This window comes from Eptatretus burgeri, chromosome 17, assembly GCF_056783735.1.
Source record: "Eptatretus burgeri isolate ZD-2024b chromosome 17, Ebu_testis_v1, whole genome shotgun sequence".
Lineage (NCBI taxonomy): Eukaryota > Metazoa > Chordata > Myxini > Myxiniformes > Myxinidae > Eptatretus > Eptatretus burgeri.
Genome location: NC_140977.1, coordinates 19,358,577 through 19,380,792, shown reverse-complemented (window position 1 = coordinate 19,380,792; position 22,216 = coordinate 19,358,577). Strand labels below are relative to the sequence as shown.

General features: G+C 41.5%; 1 protein-coding gene across 1 annotated transcript in view; it reads right to left on the bottom strand.

The window, feature by feature from the left end:
- LOC147009475 (uncharacterized) overlaps positions 1–22,216 on the bottom strand; it is a 232,849-nt gene that overhangs the window by 126,630 nt on the left and 84,003 nt on the right. Inside the window, 1 exon segment of the mRNA XM_085861765.1 lies at positions 9,040–9,234. Within this exon segment, the coding sequence (XP_085717891.1) occupies positions 9,040–9,234 (195 nt within the window).

The window sequence follows — 22,216 nt, the reverse complement described above, 5'->3', positions numbered from 1 at the left end:
TATGGGAGTGAAAATGAATATGAAAAGACAAGATGAAGAACAAACTCCTTCTCTGAGAACAGATCTTCATTTTATAACATCATTTCAAGATTTTTTGAATGGAACTATCAAGAAAAGAGGTTAAAATAGAACTATCAAGACAAGAGGTTGAAAAAAAATGAAGGTTAAAATCAAGACAAGAGGTTTTTTATGAAGAACTATCAAGACAAGAGGAGGATGTTGATAATACAGTGGTAGGAAGTGGATTTAATATTTAAAAAATCATCTTTTTAGATATACACATTCTCAAATCAAACCCTCTTAAAGCTTCTTCTTATATTGAATTACCAAACGAAATAAAACTAAAGAAGGCAGTTGTTAATATTAAGAACAATGATAATAAATGTTTTCTTTGGTCTGTTCTTGCTCACTTTCATCCACCAAAATGTAATTCAGAAAGAGTAAAACAATATATGAAATATGAGAATACCTTGGACATTAAAGATTTTAAATTCCCAATGCCACTAACAGATATTCCTAAATTTGAGAATAAGAATAATCTTTCTATTAATGTATATGGATTAACGGATACAAACAAAGTTCAAATATTAAAAATTTCAAACAACTCTAAAAATAAGGAAACACATATTGATCTTTTCTATTTTAGTGTTGGAAAGAATTTACATTATACATACATCAATAATTTATCAAGATTAATCTCTTCTCGGGTATTCAGAACAGCAAACAAAATATATCCTTGTAAGCGATGTCTTAATTCATTTCATACAAAAGAACGATTAGAACAACATTCAAAATATTGTAGTAATCATAAATCAGCTGTAATTACAATGCTTAAACCTGGTGAAAAGATTTCTTTTGAAGATTATAATAAATCTATCATGCACCCATTTGTGATATACGCTGATTTTGAATGTATCCTAAAAAAGATAAATACTGCTTATCCTAATCCAAAAGAATCACATACAAACAAATATCAAAAACATATTCCTTGTGGTTTCTGTTATTATATCAAATCATCTGTTGGAGAAAAGTATTATAAACTTGAACATTATAGTGGAAAAAAAGCTTCACAAGAGTTTGTAAAACGATTAGAAAAGGATTGTATAAGACTAACTAAATTAATGAAAGAAACAAATGAACCAATGGAATTAACCGAAGAAGAAAAATTAGAATTTGGAAAGAACAATATCTGCCATATTTGTGAGGAGGAAATTGAGGAGTCTAAAGTTTGGGATCATTGTCATCTTACTGGTAAATATAAAGGTCCCGCTCATTCCTGCTGTAATCTTAATTATAAATTTCATTCTTTTATTTCAGTCTTTCTTCACAACAGTGCCAACTATGATACACATCTATTTAAAAATGAACTTTCAAAAACACCAGGGAATATTTCTGCCATAACAAACACAAGTCAAAAGTATATTTCATTTACAAAAATGATATTCACAAAACCTTTAACTCGTATAACTATGGTGGGAACACCACCAGCCAACCGAGCATCAAATCTAAGCTCCACGGGCTCTTTTCCAAATCTTAATTCATTCTTTCCAAAAGAGTAAATTCTAACTAAAGTGGAAATTCAGATTAAAGAGAGAATTCAAAGTAAAGAGGAAATTCTAATTAATGAGGAAATTAATGAAGAAATTCTGACTGAAGATGAAATTCTAATCATAAAGAAAATTTGAACAATGAATGAAATTCTAACTGAAGAGGAAATTCTGATTATAGATGAAATTCTGATTAAAGAGGGAATTCTAACTCGAGAGGAAATTCAAACAAGGAATGAAATTCAAAGTAAAGAGAAAATTCTTACACGTCAGGGAATTTATCCTTATGATTATATGGATTAATTTATGAGATTTAAAGAAACACAACTTCCTTCAAAAGAAAGTTTCTACAATAACCTTTATGAAAAAGAGATAAGTGATAAGGAATATAAACACGCACAAGAAATTTGGAAAATATTTAAGATAAAGAACCTTGGAGAATATCATGATTTGTATCTAAAAACAGATATTTTATTGTTAGCTGATGGGTTTGAAGCTTTTCGATCACTCTGTCATCATAAAAATTGTTCTGGATTAGATCCTGCCCACTATTTCACAGCTCCTGGTTTTGCTTGGAGTGCAATGTTGAAAATGACAAAACAAGAAATAGATTTAATCAGTGACGTAGATATGCTTTTGATGATTGAGAAGTCTAAGAGAGGTGGAATATCACAAGTATGTTCAAAAAGATATGCTAAAGCAAATAATAAATATCTTCCAAATTATGAGAGTGAAAAAGATAGGAATTATTTGATGTATTTTGATGCGAATAATTTGTATGGATGGACAATGTCTCAATCTCTGCCTTATGGTAAATCAGAGTGGGTGGAAGAAAAGGATTATGAAAAGGCTTTGATGAATATTTTGAAGTTGATTTGAGGTACCCGAGTGATCTTCATAATAAGCATAAAGACCTTCCTTTTGCATGTGAGAAAGAAACCTCAAAGAAAGAATGGTTAAGTGATTATCATAAAAGTTTTAATATTAAAGTTAAATCAACAGAAAAGTTATGAACAACATTCTATGATAAAGAGGGATATGTTTTGCATCAAAGGAACTTGAGACAATATTTATCTGCTGGGTTGAGAGTAGCTAAAATTCATAGAGTTTTAAAATTTAAACAAAGTCCTTGGATGGAAAAGTATATTAAATTCAATACAGATATGAGAGCAAATACAAAAGTAAAATTTGAAGGGGACTTTTGTAAATTAATGAATGATGCTGTATTTGGAAAGACTATGGAAAATGTTCGAAATAGACAAAATATTAGATTTGCAACATCTTGGAAAGAAGCTTCTAGATTGATAAATAAACCAAGTTTTGAGAGAGAAAAGGTTGTTTCAGAGAACTTTTCTGCTATTCATATGAAAAAGGAAAGTATTGTCATGGATAAACCAATTTATATTGGAACAGCAGTTCTTGATTTATCAAAGATATTGATGTATGATTATTTGTATAATGACTTAAAGAAAGGGTATGGTGAAAATGTTTCATTGTTGTATATGGACACTGATAGTTTTATTCTTGATATAAAAACTGATGATGTTTATAAAGATATGAAGAAAAATATTGGAGTATATGATACAAGTAATTTTAGTAAGAAGAGCGAGTTATTTTCAAAAAAGAATGAAAAGGTTATTGGTAAGTTTAAGGATGAGTTGGTTGGAAAAGTAATGAGTGAGTTTATTGGATTGAGAGCAAAGGCATATGCTTCTAAGTATGGTGATCATATTGATAAAAGGTTAAAGGTAATAAAGAAATACTAGTACGTGCCCGTAAAAAAAAAAAAATAATAATAATAATAATAATAAATAAATAAACCACACAGGCCGTTTCTTCGCTCTCGCGTGCCCGTACGTGCGTGACCCGGAAGTTCGATATTATTCGCAGTTTATTTTTAATACCCAATTATTCAATTCGCGCCAACGTATTTTACCTTTTCGCAATGTCGTGGCAAGGAAAAACAAAAAGAGAAGAGAAGAGACAGAAAAAATTTACTTCCTGGTTCGGAGCACTCTGATGATACCAGCACTCTGATATTCCCGAAATTTATACACCGTCTAATATGAAAACGATCATAACTTTGGCCATTGTGTTTTTCTTTAAATGCGCATAAGAAATCGAGAAATTATTAGAATACACGAAGTCATCACTCTCCGGAAGCCCGTACGTTGTAACCCGTAATGGGGAACGTGGCTGTGCTTCCCTTCCCCATCGGCCACGCCCACGCAACAACGTGTCTTCCCATTGGTTTGGTAAATAAATGGCCATAACTTGGGAAGCACTTGTCCGATTAATATCAAACCTTGAAAAGGCACATTCTCAGGTCCCCAGCAATCTACCTTGGCAAGTTTCAGTTAGATCGGACCAGCGGTTGTCGAGAAACAGCGGTCACACACACAGACACACACACAGAGATTGCTGGAATTATAGATAGATGTAATAAAGAAATCAATAATTTTTTGATGAATAAGAAAGAAGAATATCGGAAAATGAATACAATAAGAAGTTATAAACGTAAGATATATAGTGAAGAAGAAAATAAAAAGGCATTAGGAGCCTTTGATGATAAGAGATTTATTTTAGATAATGGAATAGATTGTGTTCCATATGGATATTGTATGATAGAGTGAATATTTAATCATAGAGTATATAGAATATATTGTGTTCCATATGGATATTGTATGATAGAGTGAATAGAATAGATTGTGTTCCATATGGACACAAGTTTTAACGATGGGAAGATGGGTTAGGGTTTTTAAGGGCTACCGCCGCGTTTTTCACAATATATAAATGATCGAACCAAGTATTAATCAAACTAAAGAGTGGAGAAAATCTCAGTCTTGGTATATAAATGGAAAACATAATGAATCTGAAATATATCAAATAAGTCTTATTGAAAAAAATAACTTAAACAAAGGTAAATAAAACAAATAAGCGAATCAATTTAAAAACCAATAAGTCAGAGGATGTAAAGAAAATAATAAATATCCTTGAATGGACTGAAAAATTTGATGGTTATCAATTGAACAATGAAAAATAATTTACTACAATCTCAAAATGATATGCAACTCAGGAGGTGGTCAGATGAATTCATTAAGAGAAGTATATCATTTCATAATGACACAAAAGGGGTATCTTGAAAAATATAAAGATTCAAATGTTTTATTTTTAAATATTTTAGATGGGGATTATAGTGCAAAGAAAATGAAACTATTGAAGGAATTTGAGAATGAACAAATCCTTATAGGTTCAATGAGTGAGCTAAACAATATGCATTGGTTATTTGAAAAAGAGTGTCCCTAGGCTTACATGCTTCAGATATTTCTTCAGAATGACCTTTAACAAATCACATGACTACTTTGCTACTTGAACAAATCTTTATCTTGTTGCATTGGTTATTTGAATAGAGTGCCCCTAGGTTAAAAGGGGAGACAAATAAATATACCTTGGGCAAAAAGGGGGTTTATTTTTTAGGGGAAAAAATATGAATCGCTGAAAATCCCCCATTCACTTACATGGGGAAAAGTGAGGCAGAATCAGTATACTCACCCTACTGACATGTGGCTCGTTTTCCTGACGCTGATCTTGCTCACCAGATTCTCTCAGCGAGGGAGTCTCGTGAGTGGAGGAGGCCAATGGGCCAACCACGTGCTTCGTTGCAGCAGGTTGATCAGCATCTCAAGGAGATGGGGATGGGCCTGGTATCTGCCTGGGGAATGGCCAGACGGAGGCTCCTGGGGTAGCGGCGGAAAGTGGACACAGTGACGCGCTGCTCTGGCGCATGCTCCCATACCTGACCTGACCTGTGTCTTCAAAATGGCTGTAGCTGTTGAAGAGCTCACATAGATCTACAGCAAATGCCTTCTTATCTTGTGTAGCTTTTCTTGGTTGCTCTATTCAGCCTTATTTGACAAGAAGGGCCGAGTTTTCACTAACTATTTCGTCTCAGTCACAGCTGGGAACGATTGAGGAGGTTTTTCCTATTTTGTATGTAGCCTGTGGCTGCTGGCTGCACCATTGCTAGGAGCCTGGCTCTGCCGCTGATGCAGTGTCCCCTGTTTCCAGGAAGCTGGTACTCATTTTGTCGACCTCAAAAGGATGACAGGCTGAGTCAACGCTCCTGGTGTTATGTAACGGCACGGCAGGGGTTCAAACTCAACACCCTAAGACCTTAAAACAGCTACCTTATCTATTAAGCCAACACCACGTTCGTATACGTCATTGGGTTCAACACTAAAATATATGTCATTGGGCTTTTAATAGAAGGTAAATTGTAACAGACTCAGACTCCCAAGTGGGAAACATGAGACCATCCATCCATCCAATGGGACCATACTCTCTGTGCAGAGCTTTGGTGCTGCCTAAGCAGTCTCCTTGGCTATTGGGCACAATCCTGGACAGGTCGCCACTCCGACACAGGATAGCAGCAAGCTGGCACTCATTTTGCCGACCTCGGAAGGATGACAGACAGAGTCAGCCCCACCTGGTATTAATTCAACTGCCAAGAGGGATTTGAACTCAGGATCCTGGGATCCCAACCCTAGCGATCTAGGTCTACTGCTCTAATTAGGTCTAATTGAACTACTGCTCCACCTAGCGGCCGTGCTCGCCGCGGATATTGAATATATATATATATATATATATATATATATATATATATATATATATATATATATATATATATATATATATATATATATATATATATATATATATATATATATATATATATATATATATATACAGTGGGGAGAACAAGTATTTGATACACTGCCGATTTTGCAGGTTTTCCCACTTACAAAGCACGTCGAGGTCTGTAATTTTTATCATAGGTACACTTCAACTGTGAAAGACGGAATATAAAACAAAAATCCTGAAAATCACATTGTATGATTTTTAAATAATTAATTTGCATTTTATTGCATGAAACAAGTATTTGATCACCCACCAACCAGTAAAAATTCCGGCTCTCACAGACCTGTTAGTTTTGTCTTTAAGAAACCCTCCCATTCTCCACTCATTTCCTGTATTAACTGCACCTGTTTGAACTCGTTATCTGCATAAAAGACAGCTGTCCACACTCAATCAACCAGACTCCAACCTCTCCACAATGGGCAAGACCAGAGAGCTGTCTAAGGACATCAGGGAAAAAATTGTAGACTTGCACAAGGCTGGGATGGGCTACAGGACAATAGGCAAGCAGCTTGGTGAGAAGGCAACAACTGTTGGCGCAATTATTAGAAAATGGAAGAAGTTCAAGATAACAGTCAATCTCCCTCGGTCTGGGGCTCCATGCAAGATCTCACCTCATGGAGCCTCAATGATCATGAGAAAGGTGAGGGATCAGCCCAGAACTACACGGCAGGACCTGGTCAATGACCTGAAGAGAGCTGGGACCACAGTATCAAAGAAAACCATAAGTAACACACTACGCCGTCAGGGATTAAAATCCTGCAGCGCACGCAAGGTCCCTCTGCTCAAGCCAGCGCATGTCCAGGCCCGTCTGAAGTTTGCCAATGATCATCTGGATGATCCAGAGGAGGAATGGGAGAAGGTCATGTGGTCTGATGAGACCAAAATAGTGCTTTTTGGTTTAAACTCCACTCGCCGTGTTTGGAGGAAGAAGAAGGATGAGTACAACCCCAAGAACACCATCCCAACCGTGAAGCATGGAGGTGAAAACATCATTCTTTGGGGATGCTTTTCTGCAAAGGGGACAGGACGACTGCACCGTATTGAGGGGAGGATGGATGGGGCCATGTATTGCGAGATCTTGGCCAACAACCTCCTTCCCTCAACAAGAGCATTGAAGATGGGGCGTGGCTGAGTCTTCCAGCATGACAACGACCCGAAACACACAGCGAGGGCAACTAAGGAGTGGCTCCGTAAGAAGCATCTCAAGGTCCTGGAGTGGCCTCGCCAGTCTCCAGACCTGAACCCAATAGAAAATCTTTGGAGGGAGCTGAAAGTCTGTGTTGCCCAGCGACAGCCCAGAAACCTGAAGGAGCTGGAGAAGATCTGTATGGAGGAGTGGGCCAAAACACCTGCTGCAGTCTGTGCAAACCTGGTTAAGAACTACAGGAAACGTCTGATCTCTATAATTGCAAACAAAGGTTTCTGCACCAAATATTAAGTTCTGTTGTTCTGATGTATCAAATAATTATTTCATGCAATAAAATGAAAATTAATTATTTAAAAATCATACAATGTGATTTTCAGGATTTTTGTTTTTGATTCTGTCTTTCACAGTTGAAGTGTACCTATGATAAAAATTACAGACCTCTCCGTGCTTTGTAAGTGGGAAAACCTGCAAAATCGGCAGTGTATCAAATACTTGTTCTCCCCACTGTATATGTATGTATATGTATATATATATATATATATATATATATATATGTGTATATATATATATATATATATGTATATATATATATATATATATATATATATATATATATATATATATTTATATATATATATATATATACATACATACATATATGTATGTATGTATGTATATGTATGTATGTATGTATGTATGTATATATATATATATATATATATATATATATATATATATATATATATATATATATATATATATATCTCAAAGGGCCATGTGACAAACTCTTCCGTCTCCTTTCTTAACAATCGTCATCGATATGTTCAGTCACTCAAAGCTTTGGGTCACAATATCAGCTGTGATCATTCTTGGGGAAACCACATTTCTGAGTTGGCATCCAAGGCCAGTTGGCCTTCATAACTAGAGTGGGAATCCACATCCTCCATTCTGCAAAGTTCTTCCTCAGCACACCTGAACTGTTATGCACCAACAAGGTCTTCATCTGAGGCTTGAAGAACTGCCCAACCATCTGGGGCTGGCACCCCAGGCTCACACCTTGCTCAGCTTGACACGATGGAAACCAAGGCATAAAGATAATTGGAATCTCCTGTAATAGAGGTGAATCTATGGGCCTAACACTTTACAACAGAGACAGATCAGTGGTCTTTCTCTTTGACTGCTTCCTTTCTGATCTTGCATCCTCTGCTCCTTCTGTGCTGGTAGTATGCCAGCAACCCCCTTCTGGTGAAACTGCCTAAATCCAGGATCACTGCTCACCTCCACTCATTCATTCCTCTTTTTTCCCTACCTGTGGAACCAACTTCCACATTCTCTTCAATCCAATTCGTCCTCTTTTCTTTTCTTTTGTTAATTAGTTTGTTACTTCTCTGCTTCATCTTGCATTTCCCTTCCTTTTCAATGGTTTCATTCAACTTGTGTGCAACTTATTCACCCCAAGCACATTTCCCCTCACTCCCCTTCATCACACTTCCACCCAACTGATATTGTTTCCCCCTTTCCATTTTATTAACTTCCATTCTGCTTTTGGTCGACGATGAGCCTCCATCATGTATACAAAAAATTAAAAACTTGGCGCTAAAGAAATACAGATGGATCCCAACAGAAATGATGTGAATCACAACTCACCATTCAGTTGGTCGCTTTGCTCTTCTTCCAGACCAAAGGAGTTCACATCCTCCATTTTTATCTGCAAAATCTCGGAAGCTCCTTCCGGCTCCTCAACCTTCATTCTACACCTGAGCGTAGTCGGCTGTTCTGATTCTGGCTGCGCACCACAGGAATCCTTCCAACAGCCAACTTGAGTGTGCATGGTGGACAGACCTTTAAAGAGACAGTAAACATGTGACTGTTCCTCATTTTTGCTCCACTCAGAGTACATCAATCTAACACAGTACCAACATGTAAAGTACAGCACCTCTGTTCTTGAGACCTTATCCTCTGGCCAAATCAGTTACAGCACTTCATTCACCAAACACATACGCATATCCTGTAGCATGACCAAAAATAAATTGCACATGTTGCAGGTTCTCAAGGCAATAGTCATTGTTTTACTTTTTTATTTGGCCACGTTTCAAACATACAAAAGTTTAGATATTGAAACAAAATCTGAGCCTGTTCAGCAATTTAAAGATGAAGATATTCAATGTTAGCAATTGACCTTTTGACCAATTGATTCAACAAGACTTTTTGTGTAAGGCCTTCTTTTGTGTAAGAAGGCCTTACACAAAAGCACAGGGGATGTGTATGAAGGAGTATTTATGCTCAGATGTAATTCATGCTTGAGAAAATATTGCTTGAGAGGAGACGAGTGTGTGGTTGATCAATGCACCAGGTGAGATACTCTTTGAGTCTTGGGGGATTTAAATGCATCAACTGGAAATTATAGGGATGGTTAAAAGACATGTGTTGATCCCCATTGGTCTGGAACTGTGAAACAGAATAGCAATAAGTTCCTTGACTTTACAAGAAGTTATGGACTTAAGGTGGCTGGTTCCTGCTTTCAGCACCCACAGGCTTATCGCTGGACTTGGTATTCCAATGCTGGTGGTGTGACAAAGGAGATTGACCATGTGTTTGTTGATGATGACCGCTGGAGGGTGATCTAGAACTGCAGGGTCTACCAGAGTGCTCAGTTCCTCAATACTGACCACAGGCTTGTTATAGCAACTCTGAAGTTGCAGCTTAAATCCATCCAGAAGAATGGTGACGTCCCAGTCAAGGCTGGATGTTGGCAAGCTCAAGGATAAGAGGGTAGCTGAGGAGTTGGCAAACAAGCTGAGTGGGGATTTGGGGGGTCTGGGTGCTTTGGGGAATCCTGAATAGTTGAGTGGCTTCAAGACCACAGTCCTTAATGTTGCCGGTGGATGTCTTGGAAATCACCGGAGGGCGAAGAAGAATTTTGTCTCTCAAGGGACACTGGATACCATTGACCAGAGTCGCAGGGCCAGCCTGAATGGCAGAGCTGAGCTGAGGCATAAAACTGGACATGTGCTAAGGGTGGACAAGGAGGTCAATCTGCAAGGAATCTGAGGGGGTAGAGCATCACCTGTGGTCAAGTGATTCTCGTCCTGCTTACAGGGGAATTCGCGCATTGCGTTCCTGCAAGCCCGCCCCACGGTGTACTGCAGTTAGAGCAGAGGGTCATGGGCTCTTGACAGAGAAGTCCGAAGTGAAGGCCCACTGAGATGGTTACTTTGAGCGTCTGTACCAGGCAGATCCACCAGCTGTTGAGTTGGATTTCAGGGGTGTTACTATCCTCATTGCTGACACTCCAATAAACTGTGGTCCACCTTAGTTTGTGGAAACACAGGCTGCGGTGAACCGGTTGAAATGGGGTAAAGCTCCAGCGATTTGTGGCATCCATGCTGAACTTCTCAGGGTTGGTGAAAATGCTGTACTCGTGTCATTGCATGCAGTTCTGTGCTCTGCCTGGAACACAGGCATTATCTCAACTGACTGGAAGAGGGGCCTTGTTGTTGCTCTCAGGAAAGGGGTGATCACCAAGACCGCAACAACTGCTGAGGGGTGACGCTGCTCTCAGTGATGGGCAAGATCTTTGCTCGGATAATTCTTCATGGTGTTCGCCACCATGTGTGTGAGCAACAGCACCCAGAGTAGTCCGGCTTGAAACGAAAGAGGTCAACGATTGACCATATCCTTAACCTTTAGGTCCTCACTGAACACAGACGAAAGTTTGTGTGTTTCTAGTTAGGGTCCCGTCCCTCGTCTAATGGGAATTAAATGTTCGTGCGCTGCAGAGTTATTTTGATAGTTAGGATTTTTACATCAATGACAACAACGCCCACCTTTGCACTCACAACAGCAACACGCATTCTTCGTGCGCTCGCTAGCAAGCGAGCGCATGGGCAAAGTCTAAAATAGGCATGGCGTCTCTCTTTAGCCAATCGGCAAGGAGTGGGCGTCTCACCCGCCCCGTTTCCAACTCAACATGATCGCCATTATGCACGTAGCCGAAGGCGAAGAGGTGGGCGTTGTTCAGGATCAGGATTCCGCCCAGAAGGGTGGGAGTTGCCCCGCCTACCGTAGGCCTGTCCAATGGAGGACGGCCAGGGAATCGCGCGGTGCAACCGATCAATCAGAAGGCGACTGGCCAGGAGAAGAAGCCCTTCCCTCCTGAAGAGGAAGTGTGGTTGTCTGGACCAGAGTGGAGGAGAGATGGTGTGCTCGTGGCAGGAGCATTGGCCAGTTCAATTGTTCGGGGCGTTCTGGCTGGAATGTAAAGGTCGAGTCGTCTGGTCGCTTGGTCGCCTTGTGAGCCTCATCGCCTACTCGTCCCGTCTGGCCTGCCGGCGTTCGGTCTGGTCCACCTTCGCGCCGGCTGGCATCCATCCTCGCACTGTGTTGCGGGTTCGAGTCCCGCCGAACCGGGTCCAGGACGTTGAAGACCACACGAGGCGGGAAGGTCCGAGATAGCTCTGGTTCCCAGCTCATCTGCCCTCGAGCTGGGATTCTTCAATAAAGGCTGCGGCCATCACTTCTTTTGGGTATTTGTGCGTGCGTGTGTGTGTGTGCGTCCTTGGGCCCAGTCTTGTCAAGTAGAACTGGTTAAGTGCTTTTGCTTGTACATTGATTGCATTGCTTAATCGGTTTAACTCTGCTCTTTACGTGCTTCACACCCCCACCCCCTCCCCCCCATTATAAATAAATCCCCTGTTAAATGTTTCAGCTCGTTCTTGTCCTTTCCTTCATTGGTTTAGCACGGATGCCCGGCCCACTTTGCGGTCGTGCTCGCCGCGGATACCCGGCCCACAACACTATGACCTAGCGATCTAGGTCTACTGCTCTAATTAGGTCTAATTGAACTACTGCTCCACCTAGCGGCCGTGCTCACCGCGGATACCCGGCCCACAACACTATGAACACCACACACCCAAATCCATCGGTTACAGCCAAATACAAAAAGTAAAATAAAATATAAAATGCTAGGGACTTTATACTGTTTGGCCCGCTTCCTTTATGAATTTAAGACCGATTTGCAGTCGAGGGTACATCTGGCTCAGTTGGCGAAGTGTATCCAGTAGTTAGCCAAATGCCCTGACCACCCTGAAATCAGGGATGCATATTGCTGCGGCTGTCCTTCCAAGAGAAGGTTCTTTGGAGCCATCTGTATATACATGCAATGATTGACTCAAATTTGAATTGATAAACTCAATAGCCTGATTGCATGTGACTGCAGGATTAGCCGTGTCCGATTTTCCCCAGAGATCCACATGGAGGCGAGGGGGTTCGAGGGTCCAGGGGACCAAAATGGAAATTTTATGATGGGGATTGACCGGAAGGGAATCCAACCCCATTTCCTTAGCAGTCATTTTACATGCAAGGCCGAAAGGCGGGGAAGTGGAGTTCCCGTCATGCTTAAGATATTCCCAGCAGTTTGCAAATAAGGCTTTACCAGGATGGTTATCCCCAGATGAGGTGGTTCCAGCCCAATATTTCATTTTCAAAAATTCCCAACGGAGAGACAAGGGCATCTCGCCCACTTCCACCAGAAGGGCAGAAACAGGAGTGCTGGTAAACCCCCCAAACAGATACGGATGGCTTTATACTGGACAATCTCCAGTTTTTTTTTCCGATTGCTCATGGAGATATCCCCAAAGACCAGGCCACTATAATCCAGATGAGAACGAATAATAGCTTTATATAACAGAAGAAGACTATCATGATGTACTCCCCACTCAGTACCAGAAAGACAACGTAATAAATTGATGCCTTTAGCACATTTACCAGTCAACATCTTAACATGGGGAGTCCAGGTTAATCCCTTATCAAAGATGACTCCAAAGAATGATACTTCAGAAAATGGTTTGAGGGAAGTACCATTAACTGCCATTACTATGTCCTCAATCCTTTTCTTATGGGAAAGTATGATGAGCTTGGACTTGTTGCCTGATAGCTTAAAACCCCAGTCTGAGGCCCTTTGCTCCACAAGACGGATATCATTCTGGAGTTTTTTTTACCCAAAAGGACTAAACTCTTACAACGGATCCACATGGCAATGTCATCAGCAAACAGAAATATCGTGTTGTGGAGCTTGGAATGGGAAGCTACATCATTAATCATAATATCAGGAAGAAAACCAAGCGATTGTTCACCATCTTCTCCATTAATTTGCAGACAACTGAAATAAGATAAATCGGACGATATGAAGATGGGGCTGCACTATCTTTCCTATCTTTAAGGATACGGATTACAATTGAGTGTTTCCAATTTCCAGGGAAGTTTCCCTCAAGCCCAAACCTCATTGAAGAATCGAAGAATCACACCCAAAACCCGATCATGCAAGTGCTTGAATATGAGAAATGATAACCGATCTGGGCCTGGGGTGCTATTCCTAGCCTTCTGGATTGCCTGTTTAAGCTCTTGAAGAGTGAAGTCAAGTTAAGTGAAGAATTTAGAGGCTGAACTGTGTTGGTGGGCACCAGGAATTGATTTGCTAATTGGGGAGTATGAGCTTCCAACTCATCATACTTTATGATATCGACCCCACTTCCAGAAAATAATTGGCCCAGGGCCTCTGCCTTGTCTATCTTTGAACAAAAGGTTTTGTTCTGGAAAATAATCACTGGAATAGACTTCCATCCAGATTTAAAACCCTGCATACTTTTTACTCTTTTCTATATGGTTTTAAGTGAGGTGTCCAGATTAATCGAACAGAATAATTTCCAAGAGGCAGTCTTTGCTTGTTTAATAGTCCTTTGAGTATGCGCCATTTTCCTTTTATTTTCCACGACATCCTCCAACCTCAGGGTTCTCCTTAATATTTTAAGAGCTGCTTTTCTTTCCTGGATCGCTTATTTGCAACCCTCATCCCACCAATGGATTTTAATTTTCTTACGCACTGGGCTTCTGTAAGTTAGGATTGTTTCTCGAGCTATGTTATTCATAATTAGGACAATATTCCTGTTGAGGCTGTCAATATCGCTATCGACAATCCCTTCCTTCACTTCTTTGGAACATCGACATGAGAAAAGACCCCAGTCCACCTTGGAAAAGTTCCAAGAAGCCAGTCCTTGTGGGTCCTCAGGATCTCCTTGTAGTTTAAAATTTGTGATCACGAGAAAGTGATCACTTCCTAGGTTGTCGTCATGGACCTTCCAATCACATCTCATAGCCTCAATTGATGAAATGAGAGTAAGATCCAGAGAGGACATCTTCCCTGTGGACGGATTAATACATGTTCCTGTTCCATCATTTAATACCACCATATCAAATTTATCAATCAAATCATCGATACATTCCCCATTTCTATCCATGATTTTAGAGCCCCAAAGAATGTTATGACTGTTGAAATCCCCACATACAAGGACCACCCCATCCCCTCTTCTAAAAACTTCCTGGAGCCTCTTGTGCACCAATGATTGACAGGGAATGTAGAAATTTGCAATAGAACCAATGCCCTTGAGCCATGGATCTTGATAAGGTTACACTCCAATTCTGCAATGCCTTCCATTACCGAGAAGGGAATACCAAATTTGATAAGAATCCCACAGCCACCCCCAATCCCGACGTATAAGGGTATACCCCAGAATATGGAATCGACTATGTTTCTTGAGCCATGTTTCTTGTGAACATATTATATCCGGTTTAGTTACCAAATCGGAGATAAATTTTTAGCCGCGTAGCGTAGCGAACGCTGGCTCTAAGAGAGCTCCGCGTTGTTCTTAGCCACGTCGCGTTGCGAACGCTGGCTCTAAGAGAGCTCCGCGCTGTTCTTATTGTTCTTGTTCTTCTTCTTCTGGTGAAGACAAAACCTTTCTGGGGTTGAGAATAGGGAGTGAAGCAGGCAGGGAGGCTACATGGAGGTACCTGATGCCCTGAGGCATCTGATGCCCCAAACGCACTTGACGCCCGAAAGGCACCTGATGCCCTGGAGGCACTTGATGCCCTGGAGGCACCCGATGCCCTGGAGGCACCCGATGCCCTGGAGGCACCCGATGCCCTGGAGGCACCCGATGCCCTGGAGGCACCCGATGCCCTGGAAGCACCGGATGCCCTGAGGGCACCTGATGTCCTGGGGGTACATGATGCCCTGGAGGCACTCGATGCCCTGGAAGCTAGCATAGCAAGGAGATTGACTGGTGGAATGATGCGGCTCTTAGACACATTTGTCCTTGTTTAAATTTAGATCCGTGAGCCTCGAGACTTTTAGCGTTCCATTGAATTATTATCATTAATCCATTGAGTCTTGGGACTGTTTGGCATCAGAACTGATCTCTCTCTCGTTTTTATCACCCGTCTTGCTAAATATCTTGTTAATATCCTTGGAGGAAATGCCCTCCCAACCCAGATGTTGACAGGCTGCAGAAGAGATGATGTTAATCTTCTCCGATCTCCTTTTCACAAGAGCTGTACAATTGACCACCTCAGTAATGAAACCAATAAACCCCATTCTGGAAATGTTTGAAACCACCATGCCGCTTGCATCTTCGGTTTGGCATTCCTGATCTATGGACTCGGTCTGACAACCAACCAAACTTGTCTGTATTTTGATCGGGGCTGAATTTTCATGATCACATTGACTTCCTTCATTGGCAACACTATTTTGGGGACCTTGAGGGCCGCTTCTGCATAAGGTAACTTCCCAGTAGTTTTCACTTGTTGTATCTTAACCGCTCTTTGGAATTCCAAACAACCTCTGTAGGCTGCACTATAGTCACCACCACAATTGGCACAACACATTTTAACACTCCTACAGCTATCATACTCGTGTTCTCCATTACACTTGCTGCAGTGTTGTTTACCCCGACAGGATGGTGAGATTTGACCGAACTTTTGGCATTTGTAACATCTTAAGGGGGGGAGGGATGTACTCCTGAACAGGAAAAGTTTCAAAGCCCAGAAACACTTTCAGAGGAAGAACAGGGTTGGAGAAGGACATCACAGATGTGGTGTCAACTTTAGTGAGAATGAGACGACGGGCATCACATCCTCCCATATCTACCAAATGACTCTTGATATCATCCATACTAATGTCAAGGTCTATCCCATAAATTACTCCAGGGAATTCCCTTAATGACCTGGGGATGAGAGCAGAGATTCGGATACCACCAAAGAGATACACTCTCGTTATTTTTTTCCCGCTGGGCCGCTGATTTACACTGGATCAGTAGGTCCCCTGATCTAAGCTTTTTAGCACAATGGACATCGCCAAATTCTTTCCCAATTAAAGTTGCCAAGTTTATCGGGTTGCCAAAAATCAATGGCTTGGGTCCTTCCAAAGTCGAGATTATAATTGGAAATTTACCATCCGGCTCCTTCACACACTTCCGACTCAGCAGGCTAAACCCTCTTCGTGCCCGACCTTCTGGAAGCCCTCACCCATCGCGGAGAACACGCCCAATCATCATCATCATCATCATCATCATCTCCGGCTCCACCCTCCATTGAGTCACACCTCATCGGGATATATATATATATATATATAATCTCTCTCTCTCTCTCTCCTTCTCTCTCTCTCTCTCTCTCCTTCTCTCTCTCTCTCTCTCTCTCCTTCTCTCTCTCTCTCTCTCTCTCTCTCTCTCTCTCTCTCTCTCTCTCTCTCTCTCTCTCTCTCTCTCTCTCTCTCTCTCTCTCTCTCTCTCTCTCTCTCTCTCTCTCTCTCTCTCTCTCTCTCTCTCTCTCTCTCTCTCTCTCTCTCTCTCTCTCTCTCTCTCTCTCTCTCTCTCTCTCTCTCTCTCTCTCTCTCTCTCTCTCTCTCTCTCTCTCTCTCTCTCTCTCTCTCTCTCTCTCTCTCTCTCTCTCTCTCTCTCTCTCTCTCTCTCTCTCTCTCTCTCTCTCTCTCTCTCTCTCTCTCTCTCTCTCTCTCTCTCTCTCTCTCTCTCTCTCTCTCTCTCTCTCTCTCTCTCTCTCTCTCTCTCTCTCTCTCTCTCGTGCAGCTTCTTGGCATCATTAGTTCGGGACGCGGCTCTGTCGCTGATGCAGTGTCCCTATTACCAGTCCACTGGTACTCATTTTGCCGACTCGAAGGATGACAGGCTGAGTCAACCCCACCTGGTATTAATTCAGCGGATATCGGGATCGAACTCAGGACCCTCGGATCCCAAATGAGCGACCCTAACCGCGAAGCCAACACTAGATTTGTACCTCATCAGGATTAACAAGACCGAAATTTGGTCCTCCCATTGACAAATCAAAAGAACACAGGACTGTAGATAATACCAAATACCGGAATAACCTTGAAGCATCCTCTACTCCGCAGCACCCCACTTAGCGTGCCCCCTTTTTACTTTTTCCTCACTTCACGTTAGGATTCGTCTTCGTCTTTTGTTCTTCTTCTTCTTTTTCGTCTTCTTACCACGTTACTAATTCGTCTTCTCTTTACAATGTGTTCCACCTCTCGATATTTATCTAATCCACACTACCTGTATAATTACTAGAGCATTACATCCAGCTTACAATCTTAACAAAAAAACGTTCTTTCAAAAAATATCCAACGGTGAAAAAACGAGGAAAAAAGAAGGTTCGACCAGCCAAGCTGGAAGATGCACCCCCGTCAGTGTTTCGAGAGTTCAACACCCCAAAAAGGCTGTTGTTGTTGTTGTTGTTGTTGTTGTTGTTGTTGTTTTATCGTTGTCCTCCACCTCCTGGTTGTCAGACGACAAGATGCTTTTCTCTGGGTTGTCCCTCATTCCTTCTGTGAAGTGATTTCCCCTCCCGCTTCCTGTTTTTCCTTCTGTTCTGATATTTTTTTTTGTTCGAGCTCCTCCACGAGCCTCGACCACGGAACTGAAAATAAATAGTGCTCATTGATATTCACAGCACACAGACCGCGGTGTAGCTACCGGGCGCCATCTTGGTTTCAGAGTGAGAAACTATCATGGTTTTCACCTTTTGTGGGATAGTTTTTCAATCGAAAATTTATCATAGTAACTATAATTATAACACTTTCCTTTTCACAATGAAGTTCAAGAACAGATATTGTTCATTTCGTGGCATGAAGATCTCGGACCATTCTAATGAAGCTTGTGAACATCAAATCTGCCCGTTTATTTCACAATGATTGGTTTTGGTCAAAATTTAAAACGTGAATGTACCTGTCGTTTATTTATTACGTACCAAGGTGATAAAATATGACCAACTTTATAATGTACGGTACAGTTTACCCAGATCGTTGGCAGAGTGAGCAGCCGAGAGAATGTACATGTCTGCTGCAGAGTTCGTCAACGTGTGTAGCGTCCGTCCCTCGGATGGACGTTGAACTGGACGTCATGTCACATACTCACCTCGAAGATGTCTTGCCAAGGTTTGAATCCGGAACCAGGTATAAAATCTCCACCCAGTGTTTCACAGGCAAAGTGATTCATCAATGTGTGTGTCCTCCCTCGGACAGACGATAAACGCCGTCACATCTGCCGGAATATATATATATATATATATATATATATATATATATATATATATATATATATATATATATATATATATATATATATATATATATATATATATATCTATCTATATATATATATATATATATATCTATCTATATATATATATATATATATATATATATATATATATATATATATATATATCTATATATATATATCTCTCTCTCTCTCTCTCTCTCTCTCTCTCTCTCTCTCTCTCTCTCTCTCTCTCTCTCTCTCTCTCTCTCTCTCTCTCTCTCTCTCTCACTCTCTCACTCTCTCACTCTCTCACTCTCTCACTCTCTCACTCTCACTCTCTCACTCTCTCACTCTCTCACTCTCTCACTCTCTCACTCTCTCACTCTCTCACTCTCTCACTCTCTCACTCTCTCACTCTCTCACTCTCTCACTCACCCCTCCAGTCTGCCACCCTTTCCTCTTCCCCTCCTCTCTATTGAGGGGACTGTAGCATGTACGAATCAGATTCAGAGAGAGCTGACCAGTGGGGTGCAAAGGTCGCTGCATGTACATGCAGGCAGAAGATTGCATGGGTTTTAAATGCTCATGCCCCATGTCTCAAAGTGTGTGTGTGTGTGTGTGTGTGTGTGTGTGTGTGTGTGTGTGTGTGTGTGTGTGTGTGTGTGTGTGTGTGTGTGTGTGTGTGTGTGTGTGTGTGTCTTCGATTTCGGAAGTCACAAACTAGAACGGCACTCGGTAAAGCGCATGCCTCCACCAGGCTGAACAGTTTACGTTTTGTATCCCACTGAAAGGCCAGGTCTGCGTCCGGAACTTAACCAAGATCCAATCGGCTTGTTCTTGTCACCTACCCAACTCATCTGTCAAGTTTTGTCATCATCCGTCCACTTTGAAATATCACACTATATATCGTTTTTGGCCCTATCCCTCAATGGTGAAGAATAACTTTAAAATCCGAGGATCCGGATCTTCACCAAAATCTAATCAAGTTGCCCTTGCGAGACACCCAACCTGTCCACCAGTTTCTGAGATATCCTGCTCACAGACAAACAGGGGTGAAAACATAACCTCCAACGAACTTCTGTGGTAGAGGTAATTACATGCTTTTCCAAACGTCAATTTCCTCACCATTCTTGGGATCATTGCTCACCCCAAGTACACAAGGTTACGAGAGAATCAACACATGAAAGGCCAAGTTATAAGAAAGGTATCATGGGATATTCAACGTCCATAATCTGAATCAAAATACGACATCGTGCTCTGAAATGCATCGCTCCTTGCTGGCAGTGCATCAGTGATAGCTGTTATCAGATTTGTTCCTTTAGTAATCAAACCAAAAACTAGTGATGAATCGTGACCATACTACCACTTGACATATCCTGCAATTCTTGTGTACATTTTCCTCATATTTAAATAAATCGATGTGTTCATTGCTCCAATAAGTCACTTTATTCAAACAGGCATTTTCATGACAATTCAATATCCTTTTGAAAATGTTTTTCAATTGGGGGGGATCTGTGTCCCTTTTCCAATTCGTGGTAAGTATGAGTTTGAACTGGTCCAACACGTGGAACATTTCTTTCAATCCAGACAAATCTCACACTCTCACTATGTCTCTTCGAAAGGACCGTTTACAAAACCCCCCCATCCACTTTCTCAACAATCCTCTGGAAGAAGTCTTTTCTTTCAAGCTTCTAGGTCTCACTATCTGCCATGACCTTTCCTGGGAAAGTCACATTTCCAACCTCGCCTCAAAAGCCAGTCGCCGACTGGGAATCCTCCGTCGTGCTAAGTCCTTCCTCGGCCCTCTTGAGCTCCTGACCACTGACAAAGCTTTTGTCCGTAGCCTGATGGAGTACTGCTCTCCCCTCTGGGCTGGTGCTCCTGCCTCCCACCTTTCTCGGCTTCACGCTGTCGAAACCAGGGCATTTAAGATCATCGGCATCTCCCGCAATGAAGCTGAGTCTTTGGGCCTCTCACTCAATCACCGCAGGTTGGTCGGTGGTCTTTCTGTCTTCTACCGACTCCTCTCCAGCCTTTCCCCCCCTGCTCTCTCTGCGATTTGTCCCCACCACATTTCCACAGGGCGCTCAAGGTCCGCCAACAACCCCCTTCTGGTAAAACTACCAAAATCACGAATCACTGCTCATCTTCACTCTTTCATTCCTCTTTTTTCCCGCCTTTGGAATAAACTTCCTCACTCTATTCTTTCCCATTCTTCCCTCCAGGCTTTCAAAACAGCTGTTCACCACCACCTCTTATCTTCCCCCATCCAAATCCTCGATCTTTTCTACCCCCGATAATCCACCCAAGCCCACTTCCTTCATTTCTCCTGCTTTCCTTCCTGAAAGTCCCTGAAATGGCCATCTTCTCTTCGCCATGTTCCCCGTCCCATCCCCATCCCTCTCCCTTCCACAGTTCACCTAATGTGTCTGTTCCCCACTGTTTTGTCCCTTCCACTCCCGCCCCTCTTGTCTCATGCCTCCTTGCTGTGAGTTGTGTGTTTGCTCTCATACGAGCCTCGACCAAGGTATACAAAAAAAAAAAAAAAAAGTGTGCCCTCCATTATTGGGATTGGGAGGGTTCACCGTTATTGGGAAATCTTTTGTTGCAGCACACTACGTGTCTTTCCCCACAGGATGCTGACTGCTTGGTAGGGGTCACTGATAGCATTCAGAGGAGTTGTTTCAATGAAGTAAATGCCCACAGGACTGCACACCTTTTTTGCTGGCTCTCTGCTCACTATACTCAAAAGCCAGTATGAATTCTCATGTGCAAAAGCCATTTTAAGATTAAAATATTTTTTCACAAACTTGCATTTGTATCGGCATTCACACCTGTGAATTATGTTGTGCGATTTAAGGTGTGCTGACTGAATGAAGGATTTTCCACAAATCGTCAGTTTATAAGGGCACTCACTCATCATTATTAGTTCTGATGTGCATTTTAAGGTTGGATGAATAACGAATAGATTTCACACAAATTGTGCATTTGCTCGGTCATTCCGTATTGTGAATTATGATGTGTGATTTAACGTGACATTATTGAGTGAAACATTTTCCGCAACTTGTGCATCGGAGTGGACATTCTCTCGTGTGATTTATTAAGTGATATTTGAGCTCCCAAGATATAATGAAGGATTCTCCACAAATTTGCATTATTAATATTTCCAAATGTTTGTTTGGGTATTTATGTTGTTTTTTCACAGCCGAATCGCAGCACCGAGAGACTCCAAATTTTGGGTGTAAGTATTTAATAATCTGGGCAAGGTTTACTTTGCTACACACATTGGCGAGACGAGCGTTTTGAGGCCAACAAAGACCAATAAAAAGTACATAATGGGATGTTGGGTCAGACAGTGTTGACGCCAGCCCGCAGACAAAAGTTAACCACCACGAGCCGAATAACTCCATAGCATTTCAATGTCGAGCACGTCC